The sequence below is a fragment of the Myotis lucifugus genome, unplaced genomic scaffold, assembly GCF_000147115.1.
Source record: "Myotis lucifugus unplaced genomic scaffold, Myoluc2.0 scaffold_48, whole genome shotgun sequence".
NCBI lineage: Eukaryota > Metazoa > Chordata > Mammalia > Chiroptera > Vespertilionidae > Myotis > Myotis lucifugus.
Window position 1 is genome coordinate 835,736 of NW_005871096.1, and position 26,285 is coordinate 862,020.

The 26,285-nt window shown below is 38.9% G+C and overlaps 1 protein-coding gene across 2 annotated transcripts in view; it reads left to right on the forward strand.

The window, feature by feature from the left end:
• Positions 1-25,433, forward strand: part of GABRA2 (gamma-aminobutyric acid type A receptor alpha2 subunit) — a 103,711-nt gene extending 78,278 nt beyond the window's left edge. The window contains exons 9-11 of one of the 2 annotated variants that reach the window (XM_014455569.2): positions 14,366-14,568; positions 20,294-20,473; positions 24,416-24,956. In XM_014455569.2, the coding sequence (XP_014311055.1) occupies positions 14,366-14,568; positions 20,294-20,473; positions 24,416-24,712 (680 nt within the window). In that variant the 3' untranslated portion in view covers positions 24,713-24,956. Of the gene's footprint in view, positions 1-14,365; positions 14,569-20,293; positions 20,474-24,415 lie in introns of both variants that reach the window. The other variant, XM_023753608.1, reaches the window with a different exon arrangement.
• Positions 25,434-26,285: the final 852 nt, after the last annotated feature.

Below are 26,285 nucleotides of genomic sequence, written 5' to 3' on the forward strand. Positions count from 1 at the left end.
AAGACTCCTTTAATTATCGTGAAATGAAACCCAAGTCAAACTGGCTTCTGCCTCTTTGTGAACTTCATTCTTAATTAATTATATAGATAGTCACAAGAAACACTGTCTTAGATGTGCATCCCATATCAAAGTTTCATAATTGAGGCTTATTGGTTGGTCAAGAGTCATTTCTCACCCCTGATACAATCCTCATGGCCAGGTAGACACTTTTTAGCAAGTCTTGGGTTACAGGCCCACTCTGAGTCAGTAGGTATTGTCACACGCATTCTGAAAGTGGAGGATGAGTAGTTCCTGAAGGAAAGGAGAATTGAAGACTTATTAAATGGGAGTAACTTCTCAGACATCCTCACCGTCTGATCTTGTATATCATTTATATTTCACTTAGCTCTGTGATAACTTTGACTTCTACTGCATTGTGAAAATTGAAGCAACTAGAAAGAACTTCTCTAGAATCCCACAACCTCATCTTCCCAAGCTTCTATACCCACAAATTCTGCTTGACTGTGTTTCTATGTAATGCTGACACATTCGCTAGTGCATTAGAACATATATCTTCTCTCCTGCTGAAAGACATTATTCCAGCAATCCTCCCCCTCTAATGTCATCAGTGTCTGTGATCCTTACTTAATCATCCCTAACAGAAATACAAATATGGCATTATTCACCAAATTCTCAAGTCAAATTCCCTGACTCTACTAATTCCTTGGCTTCCACTTCGTTTCTTCATTCTCTTTTTAAGCAGGTTTACTTGAAAGAGTTTACTGTATCAAAATTTCCCCCTCCTATGATCTTTTAAAACCATTCTAATCAGGCTTCTATCTCCCTGACTCCACCAAAACTGTTTCTGTTGAGATCCTCTGCATTGCTAAGTCTAATTGCCAATTCTCAGATCAATTTACTTGGCCTATCAGCAGCCTTTGATAAAGCACTCCCCTTCCACTAACTGAAAATTTCTTGGAAAGTATATTATTTGGTTCTCATGAAAGCCACACACTTTTGATTTTTCTCTCCCTTCTCATGCTTACTCAGTCTCCTTTGTAGGTTCCTACTCTTTCCCAGACTACTTAAATGTCAGAGGGCGCCAAGGCTCAATATGTGGCCATTCTCTTCTCTATACTCTCTACTTTATTGATTTCATCATTTATCATAGCTTACTACAATTTTCATGTGCTAATTACCAAATTTATAGTTTCTGTCCAGACCTCTTCCTTCAACTACCTACACATACATCTAACTGTCCTTCCTTACATCTCCACTTGGAATCCAATAGGCATTCAAATTCAATATGCACAAACCGAACTTTAAATATTCTTCTCAAAATCTAGTCCACTTATAACCTTGCTTGTACCCTAGACTGAGCCCTATCATCTCTTCATGATTACTGCATGTCTTAGTCTGCATGGGCTGCCATAACAAAACACCACAAACTCCATGGCTTAAATAACATACTTTTCCCCCCTCCCCTCACAGTTCTGGAGGCAAATAATCCATAGTCAAATTAACCAATCCATCAGGGTCCATTTCCGATGAGAGCTCTCTTCCTGGTTTGCAGATGCTTACCTTCTCATCATGTCCTCACACGGCCTTTCCTGGGTGTGTGTGCACCCTCAGTGGTGTGTATTATTACAAGGACACTAATCCTATTTAATCCTATTGAATCAGGGCCCCAATGTTAGGAACTGGATTAACTTTAATTATTTCCTTAGGGCCCCCATCTCCAAATACAACCACACTGGGTGTTAGGGCCTCAACGTGTGAATTTTGGAGGGACACAAACATTCAGTGCATAGCACTGCACTAGACTCTAAACGGTGTCTTGCTTCCATCCTTGTGCTAGTTTGTTTTCAACATGGTAGCCATAGTGATCCTTTCAAAATGTAAGTCAGCTAATATCACAGGCATACAGCATACGCCAAACCCATTGGCTCACCAATATACCCAGAGTCAAAGCAAAGTTTCTTCAGAAGTCAGTATGTTCTATGCCATATGAACTCCCTTCCTCTCCAAGCTCAACTTCTGCCACCTTTCCTATCCCTCACCCTTCCCCTGACATACACTCTGACCTCCTCCTTATTTCATGAATATGCTAGGCATTCACCTACCAGCTTTATCTGTTTCCTCTGGTTGGACTTCTCTTTCCCCAGAAATCTGTGTGGATCATTCCGTTACTCCCTTAGGGCTCTCAATTGTCATCCTTTCAAAGGGGCCTACCTGACTATCTAACTTAAAATGCAAACTGCTACCCAGTCCCACCTCTTCTGCTCCCCCTGGTCCTACTCTGTTTTTTTCTTCATTGTCTATATGATCTTCTAATATTTTATAGGAAAATATACTTTTGTTTAATTTGTCTTCCTCATTAGAATTTAAATTTCAAAAAGGCAATTATATTTACCTTTCTTTTAAAATGAGGGACAATGAATCTAAAGACCAATTATTAGATCAATTTACTTGACCTAATACTGAGACAATAAGTAATAGATCAATTTACTTGACCTAATACTGAGACAATAAGTAAAAAGAAAATGATTTTATATAGACAGATTGATAGATAGATAGATAGATAGATAGATAGATAGATTAGATAGATAATAGAAAGAAATGATAAACACATACATTTGTGAGTTCAACTAGATTTAGGTTAGCAAATCTAAAACTATACAGACTAAACATGTAGATAAGTTAATTTCCTCTCTTAATTGCGATATCAGAGTGCTATTTTCAAAAGAAAGTTTAATAGATATTAGACAAAAAATAAACAAAAATTATCCATTGCAATAGGTTAGCCAACTTTGAAGTTTAGAGGGAACATAATGCAGAGGGCTGAAGTGGTATTGACACCAGCTATAAATTCAGGGGGTTCCCAGAACTATCCTCAAGGTTGATAACATACTATAAGGACTCACAGAACACACGGAAATCTGTTACAGGCACAGTTATAGTTTATTTCAAAGAAAAGAAAGAGATTAAAATCAGCCAAGGGAAGCAGCACATAGAGTGCACTCCAGGCAAAGATCCAAATGCAGAGCTTCCATTGTCTTCTCCCCATGGAGGCAGGGTCAGCATTACTTTCCTGGCATTGCTGCATGACAACACATACAGAATATGCCCACCAGGAAAGCTCATCTACACCGTGCTGTCCAGAGTTTGTCTTGGGCTCAGTCGTTTTGGCACTGTTGACTGGTCTTATAGATGACCTCAGCCCCTCAGGGGGTCAAGCTGATATGTCATGATCTAAAAACTCCACACTAAATCCAGTTGCTGCTACCTAGCTGGCCCCAAACCCCCAGGCCAACACAATTGTAATATAATTAATGTGTATAAAGTGGTGAATTCATATACATTGGGAAAGGATTCCCACCATAGAGTTGATTAGCACACCCATCACCTCACATATTTACCTTGTTTTCTTTTTTTACATGAAAACACTTAAGTTCTATTCTCTTAGAAAATGTCAATTACACAGTATTATCAACTATAGACACCATGTTATATATAGATCCTCAGACATTATTCATCTTATAATTGAAAGTTTGTACCCTTTTACCAGCCTCTCCCTGTTTCTCCCATCCCCATTGTACTCTCTGTTTTTATAAGCTTGTCAATTATACCTCAACAAAGCTGAAATAATTGAGAGAGAATCAGAAAGTAACCTGGGCGCAGCTTTAGCCTGCCCCGGCTGAAGAGTTGGGACAGCCTTAGAAGGAGACACAAATGGTTTTAACTGGAAAGTAGAGAGAAGGTGGCAGCGGGAGCAGGATGCCTACGTGGTACCAGGATATGAAACCAATGAACAGAAAGCCAGTGCAGCGCAGACACAGCCTCTGCAAAACTCATCCAAAGGCCTGTCTTTCCGGAGACCTGGGCTGTGGAGTGCTAACAGGCAGCACACCTGGCATACCAGAATTGACTTTGGCACTCGGCAGCACATGCTGATTGGCAAGCTGCCAGCCCACCAGCTTGCCCCCCCTCCCCCCCCTCCTGCTGTCAGACTCTCATCCTAGTCAGCCCCTGGCAATTAGGAAAGTGACTGAAGCAAAATGTATAATAAGCCATGGCAAGGAAAATTAGTAAGGCTTGGGAGTTCTAGTCTAGAGGCAGGCTTAAAAGTTGTTTCAGGAAGATAGGTAGCCTGGTGGAGCTTGATTGATGAGAATGAATTATGAGTAACAGTATGGCTAGAGAATTAAAAATATATGCGATGGGTCTGTCCTTGAGTTTTCTGTTTTTAGATTTTTCTAGGACGTGCAAATATTACTTCAATACAGTAATGACCACTGAAGTCATGGGGACAGTTTAACCAATCTCATTTCCCACACTGACATCCACATAGTCATAGTGATGAGAAAAACCTATTCAAATAGGCTTTGTTTAAGCGCTTTCTATGCATCATATACTGTGTAGGCAACTCAGATTTACTCATTGTTAAATTCCAAGAAAAGAAATCTCCAGTTAGTACAGTAAGTACCTCCCCTTTTCAGACAAGAACATGAAAACCCAGAACTGTTGAGAGGCTATTCCATTATCACAGAGCAGGTCAGTAAAAAGAAAGAACTTGACCTTACAACTCTCCAACTCTAATTGTTTCACTTTTTATACTGCACCATTATGCCATCAAATGACTGTTTCCTTTTTTTTTCGAGACTGAAATCAGAAATATTCTGGGTAATTTCTGTTTGAGAGTCAGGCTGACCAAACATAGACCAGTACCAGAACTTGAGGTAAACGTTCAGATTTGAATTCTAGTTAACTATTCATTTCAGCAAGTACTGGTTAAAGTATTTCAGATTCCTTGCTCAATTCCTTGTCCAAAAGTTGGTACTATCATATTATGGTAGAACAACTAATCCATTAACTGGCTTTTCAAAGTTTAGTCCTGCCTGGGTGTCATATGTCACATTTTTAAGTGGAATTAACCTAGTTAATCCAGGTCTTTAAAAAAGCATAACTACTTATACTAGGATGACCTTAGTCATTAAAAACTTCAGTTTAATCTGAGATGAAGAACTTGATTACTAGCATTGCTGTATAATATACTTGGTCCTGTTACTCATCTGTGAAATCTTGATAACCTTATAGAATATATGAGGGAGATTTTATGTTTTAACAGGAAGGGTTTTTATTTTAAATATATTTTTTTGATTTATTAACCTTTGTATATAGTGAAAATAATGACTCTTCAACTATAATTACATTACTATTTATACCAGTCTGAGCCATTAAATATTTAGTTTCACTATAACCAAATTTTTAGTGCATACATATTCTTAGTTTCTAACTTTCAAAAAAGAATAAAAGCTATTATTTATTTTCAAATATGTACTAGTCTTTCAAGAAAATGTTCTCTATTCGGGTGACTTTTTGTGAATAAAAATATTTAATAATGCCTTATTCATCATAAATAACATAATATCTCCCCACTTAAATAACGCAGGGAGCTATAAGAAGTCACCAATACTATTAGCGTTTGAACAGTCACCCTGAAATTTATGGCAATGCAATTATAAGATTGAAATATAAAAGGGTTTGGAAACAATGAGGAGTTTACACAGCGCATGTTTTCTATGGTCTCCTGTTCATTTATAGTCTTACTGTCAACAGACTGAATATATTATTTTCCGTTAAACTCATGAAATCAGAATATTACTGTTTCAACAGAGTACCATAGACTGGTCCGTTACAGACAACAGAGTTTATTTCTCACGGTTCTGGAAGTCCGAGATCAGGCTGCCAGCCTGCTGGGGTCAGTGGGGTTCTAGTGAGAGCCCTCTTTCAGATTGTAGCCTGCTGACTTCCCATCATTTCATCACACGGAGGAAAAACAGTGAACTCGCTCTCTGGCTTCTTATTATAAGGGCGCTAATCCCACCCGTGAGGGCTTCACCCTCATGACCAAATCGCCCCTCCAAGGTCCCACTCCCAAATACCATCACATCAGGAATGAGATTTCAACAGATGAATTTTTGGGAAAGGCAGATATGCAATCCATAACAACTACTGCAACATTTAGCAGTTACATCAGGTTGTACGTTTTTGGGTAATGGAGCATTGGTGCAGGGGTCCCCTAGTGATGGCCCTGGCAGACTGTATTTAACCATGTTTAGATCCAACCTTACCTTAATGGAGAACTTCCACTCATTTCTGATTTCACTTAGGATTAGATGTGAATCAGACAAGATTTCTTGGAAGTCACTTCTCAGATGTAATAAATGATGACATGGGTATTTCTTAACATCAGATTGGTCTTAAGAAATAATGACACAGATGAATCCATTTTATAGCACCAGGCTCTCAAATTATGCCTACTTTATAGAGTTGAATTGTATCCTTTTAAAATTCCAGGAGCAGAGTAGTTCAGACTGGGCGAAATGAAATGAAAATGATGGGTTTAATAAGACCAGAAATGCAAGTGCCCAGTCTGAAAAGATGTCAGGCTTTCTTGGAACAATGGAAGAATACAGGGAATCTGGCTCAAAGCTTTCTCTTTCCTTGTGAGGCAAGTCAATTATTTCTGAAGGGGGAAATGAATAACTAAAATAAAATAGCCCAAGTCTTTCTAGGTAGCCATTTAAGCAGTACAATCCCTGTGTCCTTTGATTTTTCTTAAACCACCACTAGATGGGACACTTGCATCCTTGGATTGGATTCTTAGCTTTTTTTATCCTCACGTTGGGGACCTAATGTGCTTAGAAATAACAGGGGAGCCAGTGATCTTTATTTGACAGGTTCTAAATAGTCATTTGCAGATATTATTTAGTGTTCCCATTTTAGAGATGAAGTTGCCGAGGCTCAGAGAGAGAGTGGGAAAGAAGGGAAAATTTAACATTTGTTGGGCGGTGCTATATATGAAGCCTATATGCTCATACTTTATCCTCCCAACAGCCTGAAGAAATGTTATTTCCATTTTGTAAATGAGGAGCTCAGCAAGGTCAGGAAGCTGCTGTGTCAGAAGCAGAATCCAAATCCTTGCCTGACTTTAGTGCACATTCGTCACTATGCACAGCCACTTCTCAAGCAGTTTAAACACTTTAATGCATGATATAAACCTGAAATTACAAAGATAGTAGGGGCCCCAGCAGGAAAATGCAAAGGTTAGATTCAGGGCACTGAAAATGCATGATGTGGACATACAATTGGCATTGAAAGGGAATCCGTTTGTAGATTAGGCAGTATATTAGTAATTTGGAGGAGAATGAGGACTTTTGAGGCAGACTGAGTGGGTGTCTGTCCCACCTCTATTGTTTGAGAACAGTGTGATCTTTAGTGGGTACTCAAAATCACTGAGCCTCAGCTTCCTTGTTGTAAAGGAGGATGATAACAATACCTAACTCACAGGGTTGTTATGCGGGATAAGCACTTTAATATGTAAAGAGTTCTTATAATAGATGCACGAAGTTCTTGCAAGAGTAGGCCTTACTTCCCCCGGCTGCCAACACCGGCTTTCCTCTGGCACCCGGGACCTGGGCTTCCCTGGCAGCCCCTGCTTTATCCGGAGGTTGTCCAGAAGGACATCTGGAAGGATGTCAGGTCTAATTAGCATATTACGCTTTTATTATCCTAGACTAGAGGCCCGGTGCACAACAATTTGTGCACTCGGGGAGGGGGGGGGTCCCTCAGGCCGGCCTGTGCCCTCTCGCAGTCTGGGACCCCACAGGGGATGTCCGGCTTGTTTCGGTCCGCCTCCCTCAGCCCGGGCTCAGGTTGTTCGTTCCCGCCTCCCTCAGCCGCCCTGCTGGCTTGTTTTGCTTCCACCTCCGCCGCCCAGCTTGTTTTCGGCCGCCTGGCTTGCTACGCTCCCAGTGGATATATGCAAATTAACCGCCATCTTGGCTGACAGTTAATTTGCATATACTCACTGATTAGCCAATGAAAAGGGTAGCGGTCGTACGCTAATTACCATGTTTCTCTTTTATTAGTGTAGACTAGAGTCCCGGTGCACAAAAATTTGTGCACTCAGGGAGGGGGGGTCCCCCAGCCCAGCCTGTGCCCTCTCGCAGTCTGGGACCCCTCGGGAGATAACGACATGCTGGCTTAGACCTGCTTCCGGGTGGCAGAGGGCAGGCCCAATCCCTAAGTGCAGCCCCTGGTCAGGCTCAGAGCAGGGCTGATTGGGGAGTTGGGGCGCCACCCCGTCATGCACAGAGCAGGGCGTATCGGGAGGTTGCGATGCCACCCTCAGTCACGTTCAGGGTAGGGCCGATTGGGGGGTTGGGGCACCGCCCCCTGTCACACTCAAGGCAGGGTCAATGGGGAGGTTGCGGCGCCACCCCGTCACGCACAGAGCAGGGCCGATCAGGGGGTTGAGGAGCTCCCCGCTGTCACTCACAGAGTAGGGCCGATAGGGGAGTTGGGGCACCGCCCCCTGTCACACACAGAGCAGGGCGGATAAGGGGGTTGGGGCGCTGCACCCTATCACACTCAGGGCAGGGCCAATGGGGAGGTTATGGCTCTACCCTGTCACACACAGAGCAGGGCCAATCAGGGGGTTGGGGCGCTGCACCCTGTCAAACACAGAGCCGCAGGGCAATCAGGGGATTGGGGAGCTCCCCCCTATCAGGCACAGAGCAGGGCAGATAGGGAGGTTGTGGCCCCGCCCCCTGTAACACACAGAGCCACAGGGCGATCAGGGGGTTTGGGCGCTGCCCCCTGTCACGCTGATCCCGGTGCTAGGAGCCTCACTGCTCCTCTGATCCCGGTGCCGGGAGGCATATTACCCTTTTACTATATAGAATAGAGGCCTGGTGCATGGGTAGGGGCTGGCTGGTTTGCCCTGAAGGGTGTCCTGGATCTCAGGGTGGGGGTCCCCACTGGGGTGCCTGGCCAGTCTGGGTGAGGGGCTGAGGGCTGTTTTCCGGAAGCGAGTGACTGAAGCTTCCAACCGCTCCTTGTTTTCTTTTTTTTTTTTTTTTTTTATTCTGGGCCAGCTTTAGCTCCAGGCCTGGCCGCTGAAACATCGATACAATGTTGCTAAAGCCCGGCTGAATGAAAGCCAGTTTCTGGCGTTTTGTTTAGCTTCTTATTTGCAACATAGTACATAGTTGCTTAGAGTTGTAGCTCAGAGGCCGGCAAGTGAGGCAGGGAACGTTGGAGTCCGCAGTCACTGGAGCAAGCAAGCCTCATGTTCCCTTCCAGCTGCCTGGCTGCCGGCCGCCATCTTGGCTGACAGTTAATTTGCATATACTCACTGATTAGCCAATGAAAAGAGTAGCGGTCGTACGCTAATTACCATGTTTCTCTTTTATTATCCTAGATATGGCATATAGTAGATGCTCCTTAGTGGTATTTTCTATTATTACATCTGGAGTAATGTAAGAATATGAGATTAATGTATAGTAGGCATCAATTTATACTCTTTTTACATCACATTTACATTGTGATGTGATTAAACCTCTGTTTCATTCTAAAGCTCACTAGATTCTTAACTTGTGCATTCCTTTTTATCGAATCCGTAAATATGATCCATCCGTGTTCCTTTTCAGTTTTTTTAAATTAATCCCTTCACTTGGTGAACCAACAGGTAATGAGTGTTTGCTGCTGCCAGAATATGAGTTAGGTGGCAGCATTTTAAAAAGGTCTGATGAGCCATGTGCCCACCAGCTGCTCAGTGTGGAGGAGTGAGACAGACGTGTAAATAAATAAACGAATTGAAGGATCATAGGTTCCCTGGAGAGAAATATTCCAAAATAAGCTAAGGGCAGCAGAAGGAAGCAGTTATATCTGAGGAAGTCAGAGAAGCCCAAAGATAAGAAGCCTCAAGTCAAGCCTAGCAAATTAGCATAATGTTCTAAACAGAAGACTTACAAAATGATCAAAAGCAACGTGGAGCATGTGGAGAACAGCAAATCACTGCGTGGTGGATCTCAGTCAGGGGGGTCATTTGTGTGTAAGGGTGGCCGGACAGACAGGGGCCAGGCCATGCACAGGCTCACATCCTATGCCAAAACCATGGGAACTGCTTGCAAGGTGTTTTAGCAAGAGGGTAAATGGATGCATGGAGTTTAGGGAAGACTATTTATAGAGAATGTTGTGAAAATAAATTGAAATGGGATGAGTGATGCAGAGTAACTAGTTAAGAGGTAATTGGTATCATCCAGGTAAGAAATTATGAAGGCCTCAAATAAGTCAATGAATATCATATTCAAAATGCAGTAACCCAAAAGCAAAAAGACAATGTTAGAAAAACAAGAGAAGAAAAACAACAAATCACCTTAACAACAGAGGAACAACAGCCAAAGTAATCTTTTAAACAGGAAACTCTGATTATGTCGCTACCCTGTTTGAAATGAACTCTGTATGTGATGGTTTCCCACTGCTCTTGTCACCTCGATACAATGTAACAGGCTCTGAGAGTCCGGTTCCTGCCTCCCCTTTGGCCTCATCTTCCATGAAACCCTTATCTGCTACCTTCCTACCTTGCAAGCCTCTTTCTACTCCTCTGAAATGCCACATTCCCCGTGTCCCTGGGCTTCCATGCACGTTCTTTTCTAAAAAAATATATTTTATTGATTTTTTACAGAGAGGAAGGGAGAGGGATAGAGAGTTAGAAACATCAATGAGAGAAAAACATCGATCAGCTGCCTCCTGCACACCCCCTACTGGGGATGCGCCCGCAACCAAGGTACATGCCCTTGACTGGAATCGAACCTGGGACCCTTCAGTCTGCAGGCCGACGCTCTATCCACTGAGCCAAACCGGTCAGGGTGCATGTTCTTTTCTAAGTCTAGTGATTTCCTCTTGTCTGGTGACCCCTCGAACAAACTTTCCCCTTATTTCCTGAGGGAAGCCTAACCCAACATCGAAGTCTAGGTAGATGACCTGCTTGCAGTTCATTATCAACACTACCTAGTTGTGATGTTAGTTTCCACTGTGCTTTTTTTGTTTTGTTTTTTAAGCATATGTCTTAGCTTATTTGGTTTTGCTCACATTTTCACTCATAGTTCTACAGAGTCCAGCACAGAATGCGGACGGAATAATGCACGCTCGCTTTATAAATGAAGGAGAATTCTTGCAATTATCCTACTAGGTCAGTGGTTATCAATTACAGATCACTGGGGGAGTAATTTCAATACATATTTCATAATTGATTTAAAACCTCTTCAGTGACCTTTAACCTGCTACTATGGTTCTTTTGTAATTTGGGGAGAAGGCACTGAGGCTATAAACCATATACTTCATGGGAGTATACAGTCATGCAAACCAACAGAAAATTCAAAATGGACATGATTTCCCCTGGCCAGTGTGTTCAGTGGTTAGAGCGTTAGCCCCACACACCAAAGAGTCTCGGGTTCAATTCCTTGTCAAGGACATGTGCTGGGTTGCAAGTCCATCCCTGGCCCCAGCCAGGGCACATGTGGGAGGCAACCAATGGATGTGTCTCTCTCACATCAGTGTTTCTCTCTCTCCCTTCCACCCTCTCTAAAAATCAATGGGAAAAATATCCTTGGGTGAAGATTAACAACAACAACAACAAAATGGACATGATCTGATAGTGGTATGCATAAGACCAGGCCATAGGAGCCTTTAGGGTAGAAATCCCGCAGAAGGAACAACTGAGCTGTGTGTACCACGACATTGATAGACTGTGCACCACTTTGGTGCAGGGATCTTAACTGTTCTGTTCATTGGTGTGTTCCCAGTGCCTAGAAATGGCCCTGGCCTCTAGTAGGTACCCAATAATTTATCAAGAGAGGGAATTGAAGTTAGCTAAATAAAAAAGGGAATGAGTAACAAGGAAAAGATTCTAGGTAGAGGAAACAGACAGATAGGTAATACATGTCTCACAGCTTCAGCCTGGAGTATGAAAACGGCCTCATTTAGATTGCAGGGGCCTTTCTCTGGGAAAAGGATTTCAGGAAGAACATAATTTGGGGAAAGGGGTATGCGTTTTGGATTTATTAAAATGCATGACATATTCAGGTAAGCAAAGAGAAAAAAATGTGTAATTCCTCATAGTCTTATCCACACTATAATTATCCTTTCAAACATTTTCTTCAAGATCATATAGACTGTTTCTAAAGTCTCACACATTTTAAATTAGTGAAGTTTGAGTTCAGTAGGTCTTATGACAAAGATATGTTATCCAAGTTCTAGTTTCTGTCTTTAACACATAGAAGTTTCACCATTTTTACCATTCAGATGTAGTACAGTTATGAATTAGAACCACACCCTTAAAAATAAAGTAAAATAAAATGCAGCGTTTCATACTGCATCTATACTGTATTTGTAAATGTTATTTTATTGTTGTTGTTGTTGTTGTTATTTGGAAGGAGGTATTATTTCTTTGTTCATTAGGCTGAAGGGAGAAAACCCCACATGTTATTAGAATGCCTGTTGTTTCTGCCATTTCTGGCAGTAACCAGCAGGTGGTATCCAACAATTTTACATTTCTGTTCTATTGCAGTTTTTGTGCCTAAGACTTCTCCTTCCTACCTTGCACCCCCACCCCCACTCCAGTCACAAATACTCCCACACAAGCATTTCATGGGGATAAAGGACTACAGGAGGATTTTATTTTAATTTTTGACTTAAATCTGTTTTGACATTGCTTTCAGGGTGATTTTTATTTTGACACAAGCACTGAGGTTTCTTTTTACAATAGAGACGCTGCTTTATATGCAGTAGCCCATCGTTGCTCTAACAACATTATGGGAAAACACTGTTCGTAATCCCCACTTTACAAAGAGGCTAGCAGTGGTTCTCAACCTTCCTAATGCCGCGACCCTTTAATACAGTTCCTCATGTTGTGGTGACCCCCAATTTCATTGTTACAAATTAATCACAAAAACAATATGTAATGATATATGTGTTTTCCGATGGTCTTAGGCAACTCCTGTGAAAGGGTCATTCGACCCCCAAAGGGGTCGTGACCCACAGGTTGAGAACCGCTGGGTTAGGCAATCTCCCCAAGGTCACAAAATGAGAACTCGGGTATTGGCTGTGTCATCCACAGTGTCTGTCTCTATGCTGAAATCACGGCCTTGATTTGATTTTCTCCTTTAAGTGCATGTCTTCACCCAATACCTGTCACTCCTTTACTTGGACACTATTTGCTCAGCTACCATGAGTTGCTGTTTTTGACACCTACCCCTTGAAATAGAAATACTACACAGAATAACAATGGAATATTTATTAAAAAGCTTGATGTTAGACATTTCCTGTGTCCAGGGAATGGTCATATATTGTTCACAAATAGACATCGAATTTTAGTGCTGAAAGCACTTTAAGATACTTGCCTATTTTTTTATGAAAAAGATACATAAACGTCTCCAAAAGCTTTTCCTTATAGCAGTCACACAGAAGTGATAAGGGAAGAAGCAGTCTGTTAAAGAAATGTTTGGGGAACATACATTTATGAAGGTCCTCCCAGGTATAGGAAAATGTCCATTGTTGGGAGACAGACAGGCATGTGGAAGCTTTGTGTGTGTCCCAGGTAAGTGCGCCCCTTTATTTAACTCCCAGCTCTGTCTGCAGTGCAGTGGGGCCAGGCTGAGCTGAACTAGCAGAGACGCTGGCCTATGAGAACCTTATCATTCCAGGGGAAAGAGAAAAAGGAAGGGAGGGAGGGAGGAAAGAACTTATAATCAGTATTAGCAATTCCATTATCAAGTTTCCAACATCAGGTAAATACAAATACATATACAGTTCAGAGATGGGGAAGATTTGAATATGGTGAAACATTGCACATTCATCTTGAAATTCCTATGATATTTTATTGGCTTAAAATGACCACAACAGTGCACAAGGGGAACAAGATTATTATCTAAACAAAAAGAAATGTAAAATATTCTTTAAAAGGAGTAGTTTACATTTTACAAGGTTTTGGTTTAGTTGCTTGTTTTATTGTCTATAGGTCTTACACTCCATTATGAAAGAAATTATGTCCTTATGATGCTATGCAATCTAGAATTAACTTCATACGAGGCAGCCATACTTAGAATAGTTCCATTGTAATCATCGCTGAGGGGGGTTGGTCCATTGCCTCACATAGTTCAAATAAAGGATGAACAAATCAATGTGAGACTTAATGTGGGATTTTAAAAAAATAACATTAATGGATAGTAGGTCAATTTAAAGTGCTGACTTTTCCTCATAGGAAATTGTACTGCGGACTCACCAGTCTTTTTACCCCCAACTGTACTGAAGAAAGGAACAAAGGGATGCAGACAAACAAAAATGAAAACAAAGCATTTCAGGGTCATCTCTCCCAGTAGTTTTTTGTTGTCCTTGTTTGTTTGTTTTATTTTATTTTTACAGTGAAAAAAATGTGGCCCTGAAAGTTGCTTTGGAAAACAAAGACAAAAAAACTAATTATAATGCTTCCCAGCTAGGATCTGTTGATGATTCTGGTTTCTATTTTTTTCCTCTGCAGGTGTAACAACTGTCCTAACAATGACAACTCTAAGCATCAGTGCTCGGAATTCTCTCCCCAAAGTGGCTTATGCTACTGCCATGGACTGGTTTATTGCTGTTTGCTATGCATTTGTGTTCTCTGCCCTAATTGAATTTGCAACTGTTAATTACTTCACCAAAAGAGGATGGGCTTGGGATGGGAAGAGTGTAGTAAATGACAAGGTAAGTGAGAACTTCCTTCTCACCATGATTAAGAGAATACCTGGCAGATATAGCTTATAAATACATATATACATATGCCATACAGATTTATTTTGAAGTGTGCTCTTGCCTGAAATCCTTTAGGAGTGCTTATAGTAGTAATACTTCCCATAGAACCTCACCCTAGCATTTGGTTAGCTCTGACTCTGTATCAGGAACTGTGCTGCTTTTCTACATAAGCTCTATCGTATAATCTTCACACCAACTTTATAACTAGAGTCTCTTTTTAATTATATTTTTTCTCTGACAACAAAGCCAAGGTTTAATGAAGTTACTTACTTTCCAGAGCTCACACAGGTAGTGAAAAAGAATACTTGAACCCAAATCTGTCTGGTCGTTAAGTTGACTCTCTTGACACCACAGTGATTCATAATGAAGAGATTTGGGAAGAAAAATGGGCATCACCTTGAACTACTATAGAATTTCAGGCCCTATCAGTGGATTGAGTTACTACTGTGCACCTACTCCCATTTCTGTTGCTTGCATCATAGTTCCCTCTCCCATGTTGCCTGAAATACGTGGGTAGGTGCTGGAATGTCTAGAAAGTTTAAGTTGCTCATGGAGTCTATAAGAGAAAGTTACTTATTTTAAAGATTAACATCTTTGGGGATTGTTGGTTTCCAGTATGGAAGCTAGTGGGGGGTTTGTACATTGATATACCAGCTGTTTGTTTGTTTTTCTTATTCTATGGATTATTACTCATCTTCCTTAATAGCAGGCTTTGGATATACCACAATGAGATACAAAGTTTTCTTAACAAGAGTAAAAAGTTCTAGTTGGAGGATTTTTTTTAGTAATATATCTACTTAAATGCTCTTCCATTACATTTGAAATAACATACTTGCTGATTTCTTTTTTTCATTTATTTCAATATAAATAATTTTCCTAATTTCTATGACCATACTGCAGTTTAAGCATACACACATGTAATAGTTTAAAAGCCCTGCTTTTTAACCTGATTTTGTAAACTGTTGAAGTTTTAATTAGCTCTGGTTTATTTCATTTTATAAACTGTGTTTTGCATACTAACAGCCAATGAGTAAATATTAAAGGAAACCTGATTAATTTTCTCATTTTAACCTCCATGTTATTTCAGCATTTCCATTACGTTTTATTGTTGATTTATGTTTTCATTCCCCATGTAGTATACTGCTTTTTCATTGTTATCTGTGAAATTACATCTTTTTAGTTATATTAGTTATATATGCACTTTCATACTAGCATAATTTTGAAGATAAAATGTTAGTTATTTGGGAGTGTGTCACAAATGGTAAACAGTGGTTTGTGGTATAAATGTCCCATACAGAAATTTATCGATATATTATATTTCAATGCTATGAGGGTGCCAATCAAGTTGGCATTGTGATTTGGCAAATCAAATAACATGCCTTCTAAACCCCTGAACTTGGAAAATAGAAGTACTTATTTATGCAAAAAATACATTCTTAATAATGCATTTTAAATGCAATAACCTACGAGTTACGAATACTGGATTTAAGTATACCCACATATCAGATCACACATAATGAAAACAAGTCTAGGTCCAAATAATTGATATTACGACCTAATATGCAAGAAAACAACTAATAAGGTTTCTGTTATTTCAGTTCCCAGAGGTTAAGTTTAGGGGTTAATTCAGTGGGAACAATACATCAGGCACATCGCTTGTTTTTATTTACTCATTCAGAGCTAGAGTGCCAAGCACAGAGCAGGTACTTCAGAAACTTCTGTTGAATAAAAAATACATGAGTTTCTGATTTTAAATCTGGCAATGCAATATTAATGAGAAAAATGCTTTTCCTTCATGGAAAAATTTCAAAACTTTACATTGGTGAATTTACCAATGGGTACTCAATCCAATTTCATGATCCAAATGAATTTTGGGAAGTGTTTCCTAAAATTACCTTGGAAATAACCATGTCCTTAGACCTGGAGGAAAATTAAGTAGAGGAGCCTACCATCTTCCTTTAAAAAAATCAGTGCAGTCTATCTCTGCTTTAGTTTTCTTTAGATTACTTTTTAAGTGAAAAAGAATAATTTTCTGGAAATAGTATTAAGCCACAGACCATATCAGTGTCCTTTCATTCTAATCAGACTGGTGGTTCTCTGCTTTCATAATCATGAACAAATGCAGCTAAAGTACGGTATCTGCCAAAGTATATGAAAAGTATATGAAAACTTCTTGAAAATTTGTTAGCTGGCAAGTATTAATTTGCCTCATAAAAAATAATCACTGAGGCATATATATCAATGTTATGTGTTTAAAAATAAGAAATGTGTATTTAATATAGTGTACTTGTAGATTGTGCTCTGATGATCTTTAAAGTTAAATAAATAAATCTCAATTCATATTCAAGTTACATTTGAGCGCTCTTCTTAGAAGACAAAACATACCTTGTTTTGTGATCTTGGTCAAAATTTTACATCACTTTTAGCCTCAGGTGTGAAATTAGACAACAAAGCCTCGTCATCTAAATGTAGTGCTGGTTCAAATGATCCAACTCCAAATTTTTATATCCTTCCATATATAAAAGTACCTATTATGCAACTGTCTCAGTTCTTCTAGAACCTTCCCTTATGTCCTATGCTCTTCCACTGGCATGAGGCTAATTATTGCACTCCAGTGCTTATCCCCTTTATTTGTTGCTCCTTTCTCAACCTTGGTCCATGGTTATTATTATTATTTTTTTGTTATTTATTCAAAGCCATATTTTCTTCTTAAATGCCTCTTTCCTCTCACTTTATGAAGATGCTTACTATGCTTAATTTACCGTAAATACAGAAATAAAACTCCAGAGCCTAGGTCACCCATTCCCCTATCCTCAGATTCTTCCCTCTTTTTCTCCATTTGAGCTTTTTGAAAGCATTGTTTACAGTGCCATGTTCTCACTTTCAATTTAATTTTCAACCTACTGTAATCTGATTCCCTTCCTATTTATTGTTCTGTAACTGAAGGGGACCAATAACCTTCACATTTTCAGATCAGATAATAATTTTCATTTTTCTCAATGGATCCCCATTGGGGAACCCATTGAATACTGTTATACTCCAGAACTCCATTCCTGGCTCACGTCAGCAACATTTCATCTTTTTTTCCTCTTTAAAAAGAGTCTTGGAGCCCTAGCCAGTTTGGCTGAGTGAATAGAGCATCGGCCTGTGGACTTAAGGGTCTCGGGTTCGATTCCCATCAAGGGCACATGCCCAGGTTGCTGGCTCGATCCCCAGTAGAGGGTGTGCAGGAGGCAGCCGATCAATGATTCTCTCATCATTGATGTTTCTATCTCTCTCTCCCTCTCCCTTCCTCTCTGAAATCAATAAGAATATACATATTTTTTAAAAAGAGTCTTGGATATAAACTTCCTTCCCTCAAAATCTGGCTGCCGCCACTATTCATTCTAGTCTTTGAGATTCTGTGCCTGAGTTCAGCAGGGATCCAGGCTCCCTAGCATCTGCTCTTGTATATCCCCAGACATCATTTGGCTTTATGTTTTGTTGTTTTAGTTTTTACTATTCACTATGTGTTCTCACTTCAAGGGTTTTACTGACAATATTTGTAGGAACATGTGCCACACGAAGCAAACTGTCCAGCTCTTTGTTGTCCTGAAATAGACAATCCCTGTTCCTCCTCAGGACAAATGCCAGTCCTCAGGAAGTTCCTGATTTCTTGCTCCCCCTTCAAATAATTAGATCCCTTTGTAAGTGTGTCTAGTACCCTCTTCTTTTGCATTAGAGTATCACAGTCTGTAATTGCATATTCATGTCTCAGCTCCTTCATGATAACAATGATCATGCTTATTTTAATAAATCATTTTTTCCTGTCTCTTTGCATAGGGCTTTGTATATATTTGTTGCTCAATAAATACGGAATGGATTAACAAAGTAGAACAAATCAAATTGACAACCACACCTTTATCTTACCTTCTACGGTAATTATCTATAAGTATTGTCCATGCCTCTCCTTTAACTTCGAGGATCACATACCGAACCTGTTCCCTAGGCAACTTATACTTGAATATAACATCTCAATCTTTACATGTCTTTTATAAATGAAAGAAACAACAAACAAAAATAAACCTCCTAAATTGATTTGTATATCTTTCCCCTGCCCATGTCTATTTTGCATGTAAACCTCATTTCATGGCAAAACCTAGTATCACATACCAAAAACTTGGAAGTTTCCCTTAACATCTAACCAATGATTAAATGGTGTCCATTCTCCAAACTACATGTCATAGACTATGCTCTTGCCATCTCTCTTTTGTTTGAATCTCTTTATTTCTTATTACCTTTAATCATATCTCCATCAAATCCACCCTCTAAATTAGTTCCAGAGTTATCTTTCTAAACCAGAAATCTACTGGTTTACTTTTTCATTTCTTTAATGAATTGTTGAAGGCAATCCTTCAAACATCCAAGCTAATATGGTCCAAGTATATAGTTTGCTCATCTATTTAAATGCATGATCAATAATAAGAAAATTAATGTTTGTTCTTTATTGGGCACTTACTACTATGTGCCTGGGAATATCTTCATTTTGGAAATGAGAACATATAGGATTAGCAAATAAAGTTACTTGCTTAGGATCACATATCTAACAAATGGTGGACTCAATATTAAACAGAAATCTAAAGTCCATGCTCATATTCTTCCTCCAGCCATGACACACATCTCAGGCATCATGCTTCTACCCATCTCCAGGATGTGCTGATCTCCTTGGCTGAAATGCCCTGGCCTCCCTTCCCTAACCAATGAACTCTAACTTATTACATAAGATCCATCTGATTTTACTTAAATCTTGAAGCTGCCCAAACAAATCTAATTGCCATAATGTTTCTGCAGACCCGTACAAATTCTTTTATGTAACCTCATCAAATTATAGATTTATTGTAAAGAAATCTGTTTCTGACAGCAGGTTACATGCTCTAAGAGTTTTGTTTTATTCATCATTTTCTTTGCCATTTCCTTGCATACTGTTTAGCACATAATTTATTTGAGATAAAATTTTAAAATAATTAACTTTAACCTGTTGAGATGGTTTCCATTTCTAAACCTTTATCAGTGGTTCTATGCTGTCCAAAGCAAAGCATATTCTCTGGAAATAAACTAGATATTAAATTATTAAAGCAGAGACATAGCAATATAATACCCAAACTAATAGGAGGCATGCCATTATTTTGTGATTCACTTCATACAACTCATGAAAAACATCACTTTTCAAGTCTTTTTGTTGTTTTATTTCTTTTCTTTTCTTTTCTTTTTTAACATCCTGCCTTGTTCCAAAAGCATTTCAGGCAGTTTACCAGAAAAATGCATGTACTTAAATTATTATAAAATCATATATAAATAGAAGAAGGACATCACAATGAAGGAAAATAGACTAACAATTTGTCCACCATTGGGCCAAAACATTACCTGTAGTTCATAGGTAGAGTAACTAAGTTTCAAATTGAGTTTCTTGGCTACCACAGTAAACCATGAGGTGGGGAGGTAGTTATATTTCTTTCATCAAAATATGGAAGCATCAATTCCCTCAGAAAAATAAAGATTTTCTTACACTGAATTCTCTTTTTAAAACAACATCATATGGGTTTTATATCAGGGAAAACTGGGTACTGTTGCAAGTAGTAATGTCAACATTTTTTTCCAATAAACGCAGTAATTAATTTCATATTGATGTTTCTTGTAGTCCCCTTCAATAAAAACTGAAGGCATTACATTAACATACAACTCAGTGAAGGCAATTCTTCAAGGATCTAAGCTAATATGGTCTAAATATATAGCTTTCTCATGGCCCAATTTAATCCAAGGAAAGACTTTAGAGTACTTAGAGAAGTGGATGGACTGTATAACCTTCAAAGGATTTTCTGTAAGTATCACTTTTCTTAGTCAGGAGGGTTAGCAGATAGCTAATACCATTGTCTGGCCAGGGAGCATGTTGTTGTTTTACAAGTAATGGGCTCTCTAGTCACCACAATGACTGTAAAAACGCAACATGGGATGTAGAACGAGTGTAGAGTTACCACTATGGAGATGTGGTGTTTACTCCAAAGTCTATTATATGTAGTGTTATATTTACAAAAGCTCCTTGTTCTACGGGACAAGTTTGAGATTCTTTCCAACTCTAAAACTATGTGGTGGTTCTTTTTATTTATGTGTCAGGCCGGTAGGTGTCTATATTTTAGCTAGAACAATTGCTGAAGATATTAGCACATTATTTTACCTAGTACTATAAGGAAGCCAAGATTGGTTAGCCACTCTGGTGTAAGACATTTCGATTTCTGTAATCAGAAAATGTCTAGACTTGAGTTTTTAAATATATATTCAGAACTCCAAAAAAATAATAAGCTCAGAATATTCTGAATTCTATAAAATATCATTTTAAAAATAGAATTTAATTAATGTTGGTTATATTTTCTTTTCATTCCACTTTGATAGCAACATCAACAACTTTTATAGTGGTATAATTTACACTTTCCCCAACTAGAGTAAAAAATACATCATTTACTGATCTTGTTCATAAGCCATATTATCCCCCTTCTCCCTTATATGTGTTTCAATCGCCAGTAAAACAACTTCCACAAACATTGTTTTTACAGTTGAGCTTATTTCTTGATTTCCCAGTCTCCTACATCTATAGATGGTAAAATTGAGAATTTCAGGAGAATTACATAATAGAATTGTAGAATAAACTATTGAAATCTGTTTCTATTAATCTAATGAAAATGATTATATTCTACAAAAACCTAATGTTTGTACATATTATATATGTATATGTATGTACATAAAATCAGAGTCATCATCCTAGTACCTGCCACTCATTTACCATTAAGCAAACATTTTTAGAGCCTGCTAGGAGCTCCGCATTGCATAGTCTGTGCCTCCAAGGAGCTTGCAATCAAGTGGAAGGGGAAAAAGAAGATGTAACAAAGATATGCCACATAGAGACAAGCACGGGGGTGCTGTGGAAGCACATTTACAGGGGACTAACTTATGTCTTAACAGATGTGATTCTGAGCTGAGTCTGGGTAAAATGTACTTGACACAGGGGACCCCTGTGGGTTGATTACTGTTCCTAGCTTTCTGGAGGTGTTATTCGCAGGTTAGGGAATACAGAAGGGTATATAGATTTAGGTTGGCAGTGAAAGTAACCTTAATTCATTTCTGGATATTTCATGTTTTAAAAACTTGTGGGCTTATGTAGGTGAAGTCTAGTGAAACAATGAGTGAGAATTCTGGTGTTCTGATTTGTTAGTGCCTCTGCTCTAGAGTTTGTTACATATTTTTGGTATCACCTGTGCAGTTACTTACAATTGAAGGGGGGCAGAAAGGGTGCTGGTAAGAGTTAGTATTGAGTTCTATCTGTAGCTGCCCTTGGAGCAGGCAACATTAATATGTTATGCTTCTTTGTCTAAAGTCTAAACCGCACACCATAATTCGTAACCCAACTTAAATGTCTCTCTTCCACCAAACCTTCCTTGAGCTCCTTTGTACAGTGCTTATGTTTTCTTCCAAAAATATAAAGTACATTTTTAAATATCTTATATACCGGTAATTATTATCTAGCTTGTAATTGAATTCTGACTCTCACTACTCTCCACTGAATACTATGTGTTTCATTGTGGCTCAAATACTTACATTAGTTCACACAAAAAGTTCGATATGGATTTGGTGTAATTACTTCCATTTTAATCAAACTAGAAGCTGAAGAAGGGAGATGTTAAGAAATATTCTCAAGGCCCCAATTCTCTAGAAATGAAATGTGATGTCATTTTAAATGATGCTTAGGTGTAGTTGAAATAATATAAACACCATATGTTACATATTTTGTGGGTTAAGAGTCCTTATCGAAAATTGACCCAGTAACATAAATTGGACTATTTTAGTAACGAGTACTTCCAAGTTTCAAATAGCTTCCTCAGAGTGGAACTCACATTGCATGGTGTTTAAAGCAGAGGTTAGAAGTCACACCCATCTAAGTTTGTGTGCTTTTTCATCCATTTAATAAACGCGAGGCCTGGTCATGTCACGAAACCTCTCTAGCCTCCCTTTCTGAATTTGTAACATGGGGTTAGTAGTAGAACTTACTTCTTACCCAGTAGTGAAGTTTGTCACAGATGACACCTAGGCTTATCATTCAATCTGACACATACTAGTGCTGGGAGAGTGTTAGCTATCAACTCACCATCACTGTCCATTTATAACACGGTAACTACAAGTGTCACTACTGAAGAAAGGCTATGTTTTCACTGCGTATGAAGATACAGAACGTACTCCCTCGCCCCATTTCCTCTTCTACTCCAGCCCGGCCTGGAAGAATGTCTCATCCGGGGAAAAGGAGAGGGAAAAGCCAGATGCCAGTGAAGGACAGAGGATCCAATCCTGTTTTCAGAACCTCCTGGCCTTTCAGGGGCCCTTTCCGATCTTAGTTTACGAAAATATTTTGAGAATTTTTAATTCAAAATAACTGATCCTATTCTAGGCCGATTGGTTCTCTAAGTCTGTTGATTTACACTATTCACTGTTTTGTGTAATTCATTGCTGGCTCCATTTTATTTGCATTTTAATAACTAACAAAACATTTATATTAATATAAAAATGCTGGTAAACACTGTTGATATTTTCTGGCTTCATTAATTCAGCTACATAGTATGTGCCAATAAAATAATCGCACAACTGAAAAAGGAATTTACACATTGTGAGAAATACCATGATGGGGATAAAATAAGCTGAGTGTGATGAAAGAGCTTATATGGGAACAAGGACTCTGTTAGAGTTGTTAAGAAATGCCTTTCTGAGGAAATGACATCTCAACCAAGATCCACATTGGAGAGGGAATGGATCATGTGAAAATCAGGACGGATGGAAGGAATTCCAGGCTGCGGAAGTAGCAGGGCCAGAGGCACCAAACAAGGAAATATTCTGAAAATGGAAGCTATTTTCATGAGCTGGTATATAATAAGCAAAAGAAAAAAGGCCTTGGTAAGAAATGTTGATTTTACTGCAAGTTCCAAGATATAATACTAAAGAGATTTAGGCAGAAGAGTGACATGATCCCATTTATGTCTTTTAAAAAAATCCCAGTGGCCAGAGTGTGTCTAATGGTTGGACAAGGTCCCACTGGGCTGGGAGAGCATACAGGAATATCCATTCATCCAGGCAGGAGTTAACAGTGACCCTGACTAGAGTCATGAGAGCTGAACTGGGATTATGAGGAGAAACAGGTTGTGGATAAGCTAGCAAAAATAAAATAAAAAGTTTGTATTTCATCTTCCTCCTTATGTTTTTAGTGTTCATTACACTGCCACCTGCATATCGTTATAATTTTTTACCATCTGAGTAAAGCACTGCTGTTTGAGTGTGACATGAAGGGAGGAAATCCTGCTATCAGGTTAAAGAAATTAAATTTCTTTATTCAGAATCTGAAATCATTCATTATAGATGATCATTCCCCTTGTTGAAATATTTTTGCATTTCACTTAGTCACTCACTCACTCATTCAACAAATATGTGAGTTACTTATAGTAGTCAAAATTGTTGTGTCATGTATTACAGTTGTATGTTATTGTTTCAGTGGGAACAAAAAATGGCTCTCCAGGAAAATGGTACCATTGATCTTATTCGGAGGGTATCCTCACCCTCATGGTTTTAGGACTTTATAAACTTCTTTTATTTATTTCCCTACATTCTTTATTTCTGGTGGATAATGATGTTTATCAAAATACTCTTCTTCGCAATTTGAACTGAAGTTTGGAAAGTGTTAAGAAGCAGACTCAACCCACATTCTGTTAATTCTTGTGTTTTTCAATAGAAAAAAGAGAAAGCCTCTGTCATGATCCAGAACAACGCCTATGCAGTAGCTGTTGCCAATTATGCCCCGAATCTTTCAAAAGACCCAGTTCTCTCCACCATCTCCAAGAGCGCAGCCACGCCAGAACCCAACAAGAAGCCTGAGAACAAGCCAGCCGAAGCCAAGAAAACCTTCAACAGTGTTAGCAAAATCGACAGAATGTCTAGAATAGTTTTCCCAGTTTTGTTTGGTACCTTTAATCTGGTTTACTGGGCTACATATTTAAACAGGGAACCTGTTTTAGGGGTCAGTCCTTGAGTGTAGGCACAGGTTAACTTTGGGATGATAGCACCATGAAGCTCGGTTTGTTTTGCTCTGTACAGTCTGACTAATAACTGCTAATTGGTGAACCAACATGTACAGTATGTATATAGCGATATAGCTTAACCGTACACCTTTCAAGGAGACATGAATTTGCTACTGCGTGGAACTGTAGGCAGAAAGTACCTCGTGCCCAAATCATGACTTACCCTAGGAACTGGCTTAAGATGGATTTCAGACGACCTGATTTATTTCCTCTTGTAACAGCGATGAAACTGGAGACCCTCTACCACACTTTATGAACTTTTTTTTTGACTTGGGTCTTATATAGAAGTGTTTTTCTACTGTTGCTTAACTGTAATGTAAGATAACATTGTAATTCCAGGATCAATTCTTCTAAATAACAGAACCTCATATCAGCAACTTCAGTCCCTTCTTGGGTGGTCAAAATCCCTCCTAGCATAATTGGAAGCTTAGCACACATTAGAAGGAACACTTAGAGATTTGACATCAGCTTTTAATTCCTCTCTATAGTATCTATAGCCATGTACATATTATAGCATGACAAGCCCAAATAATTACGAGTAACACTGATCTGGATGCCTAGAATTTAGTGACTATCAGAATGCCATGGTCATTACATTTTTAGCATCAGTGTTTATTTGAAAGTCATAATGGAAATCCTTATGGTCATTTTAATCATTGGAAACTCTCTTAAATTGTTTGAAAAAGTAAAATAAAAATGTGTCTTACTCTTTCCAGGTATGTGTTGTTTTGAAATTGATCAGCTCAATTTTCTCGGTGCTGGAGACTGGAAAAAGCGCCCCGTTTGGCTGCTGTGGAGCAGCTTTCATATTGGAGTAGAAAATTGTGCCAGAAACTCCCACCACTGAGAACTCACAGGTGTCACAGAATATAGATATGTAGGTGAACACTTACATGATTCTCTTCTTTCCTGTTTACTGCAAATTCTGCCTTAAGGCTTCTTCACATCAGGACTCAGAAGCCACCAATTACAATGGAAAGGGCAGTGAGTTGGCACATTTTTTTCTGTCTCGAAAGCAGCACTTTCAGATAAGAATTCAACGTAAATCTGCTTTTGTAAATTGCAACTTTAAATTTCACTGACTCAAATTTACAACAGCTTTGTATACCGGGAGAGGTTTTGGTAAGAGTTGAACATTTTTAAACTGCAACTTTAAAGCATCACCAAGATAGCAAATCAGTTCATATGCACACACATAACACACACACACAATTAGCTACCTTAGAACACATACACAAACAAGTGGCTAAATTAAAAACTAAATTTTTCTACTTTATATAATTATTTATGGATGAATTTTATTTTTCTTCTAATATTTAAAAAAATGCTCTTTATGCCCCTCAAAAATGTTAATAGAAGGTAACAATTGTGTCTTATGCCTGGATTCAATGTTTTTGGCAAACTTAAAATCCTTTTGATTCACATACACATTAGCAGTTATTAGTTGACTTTTACTAGTAGATATGATGGTGTTTTTGTAGCAACATCAGTAGTCAAATAGTGGCATTTCTTGCAATTTTGTAC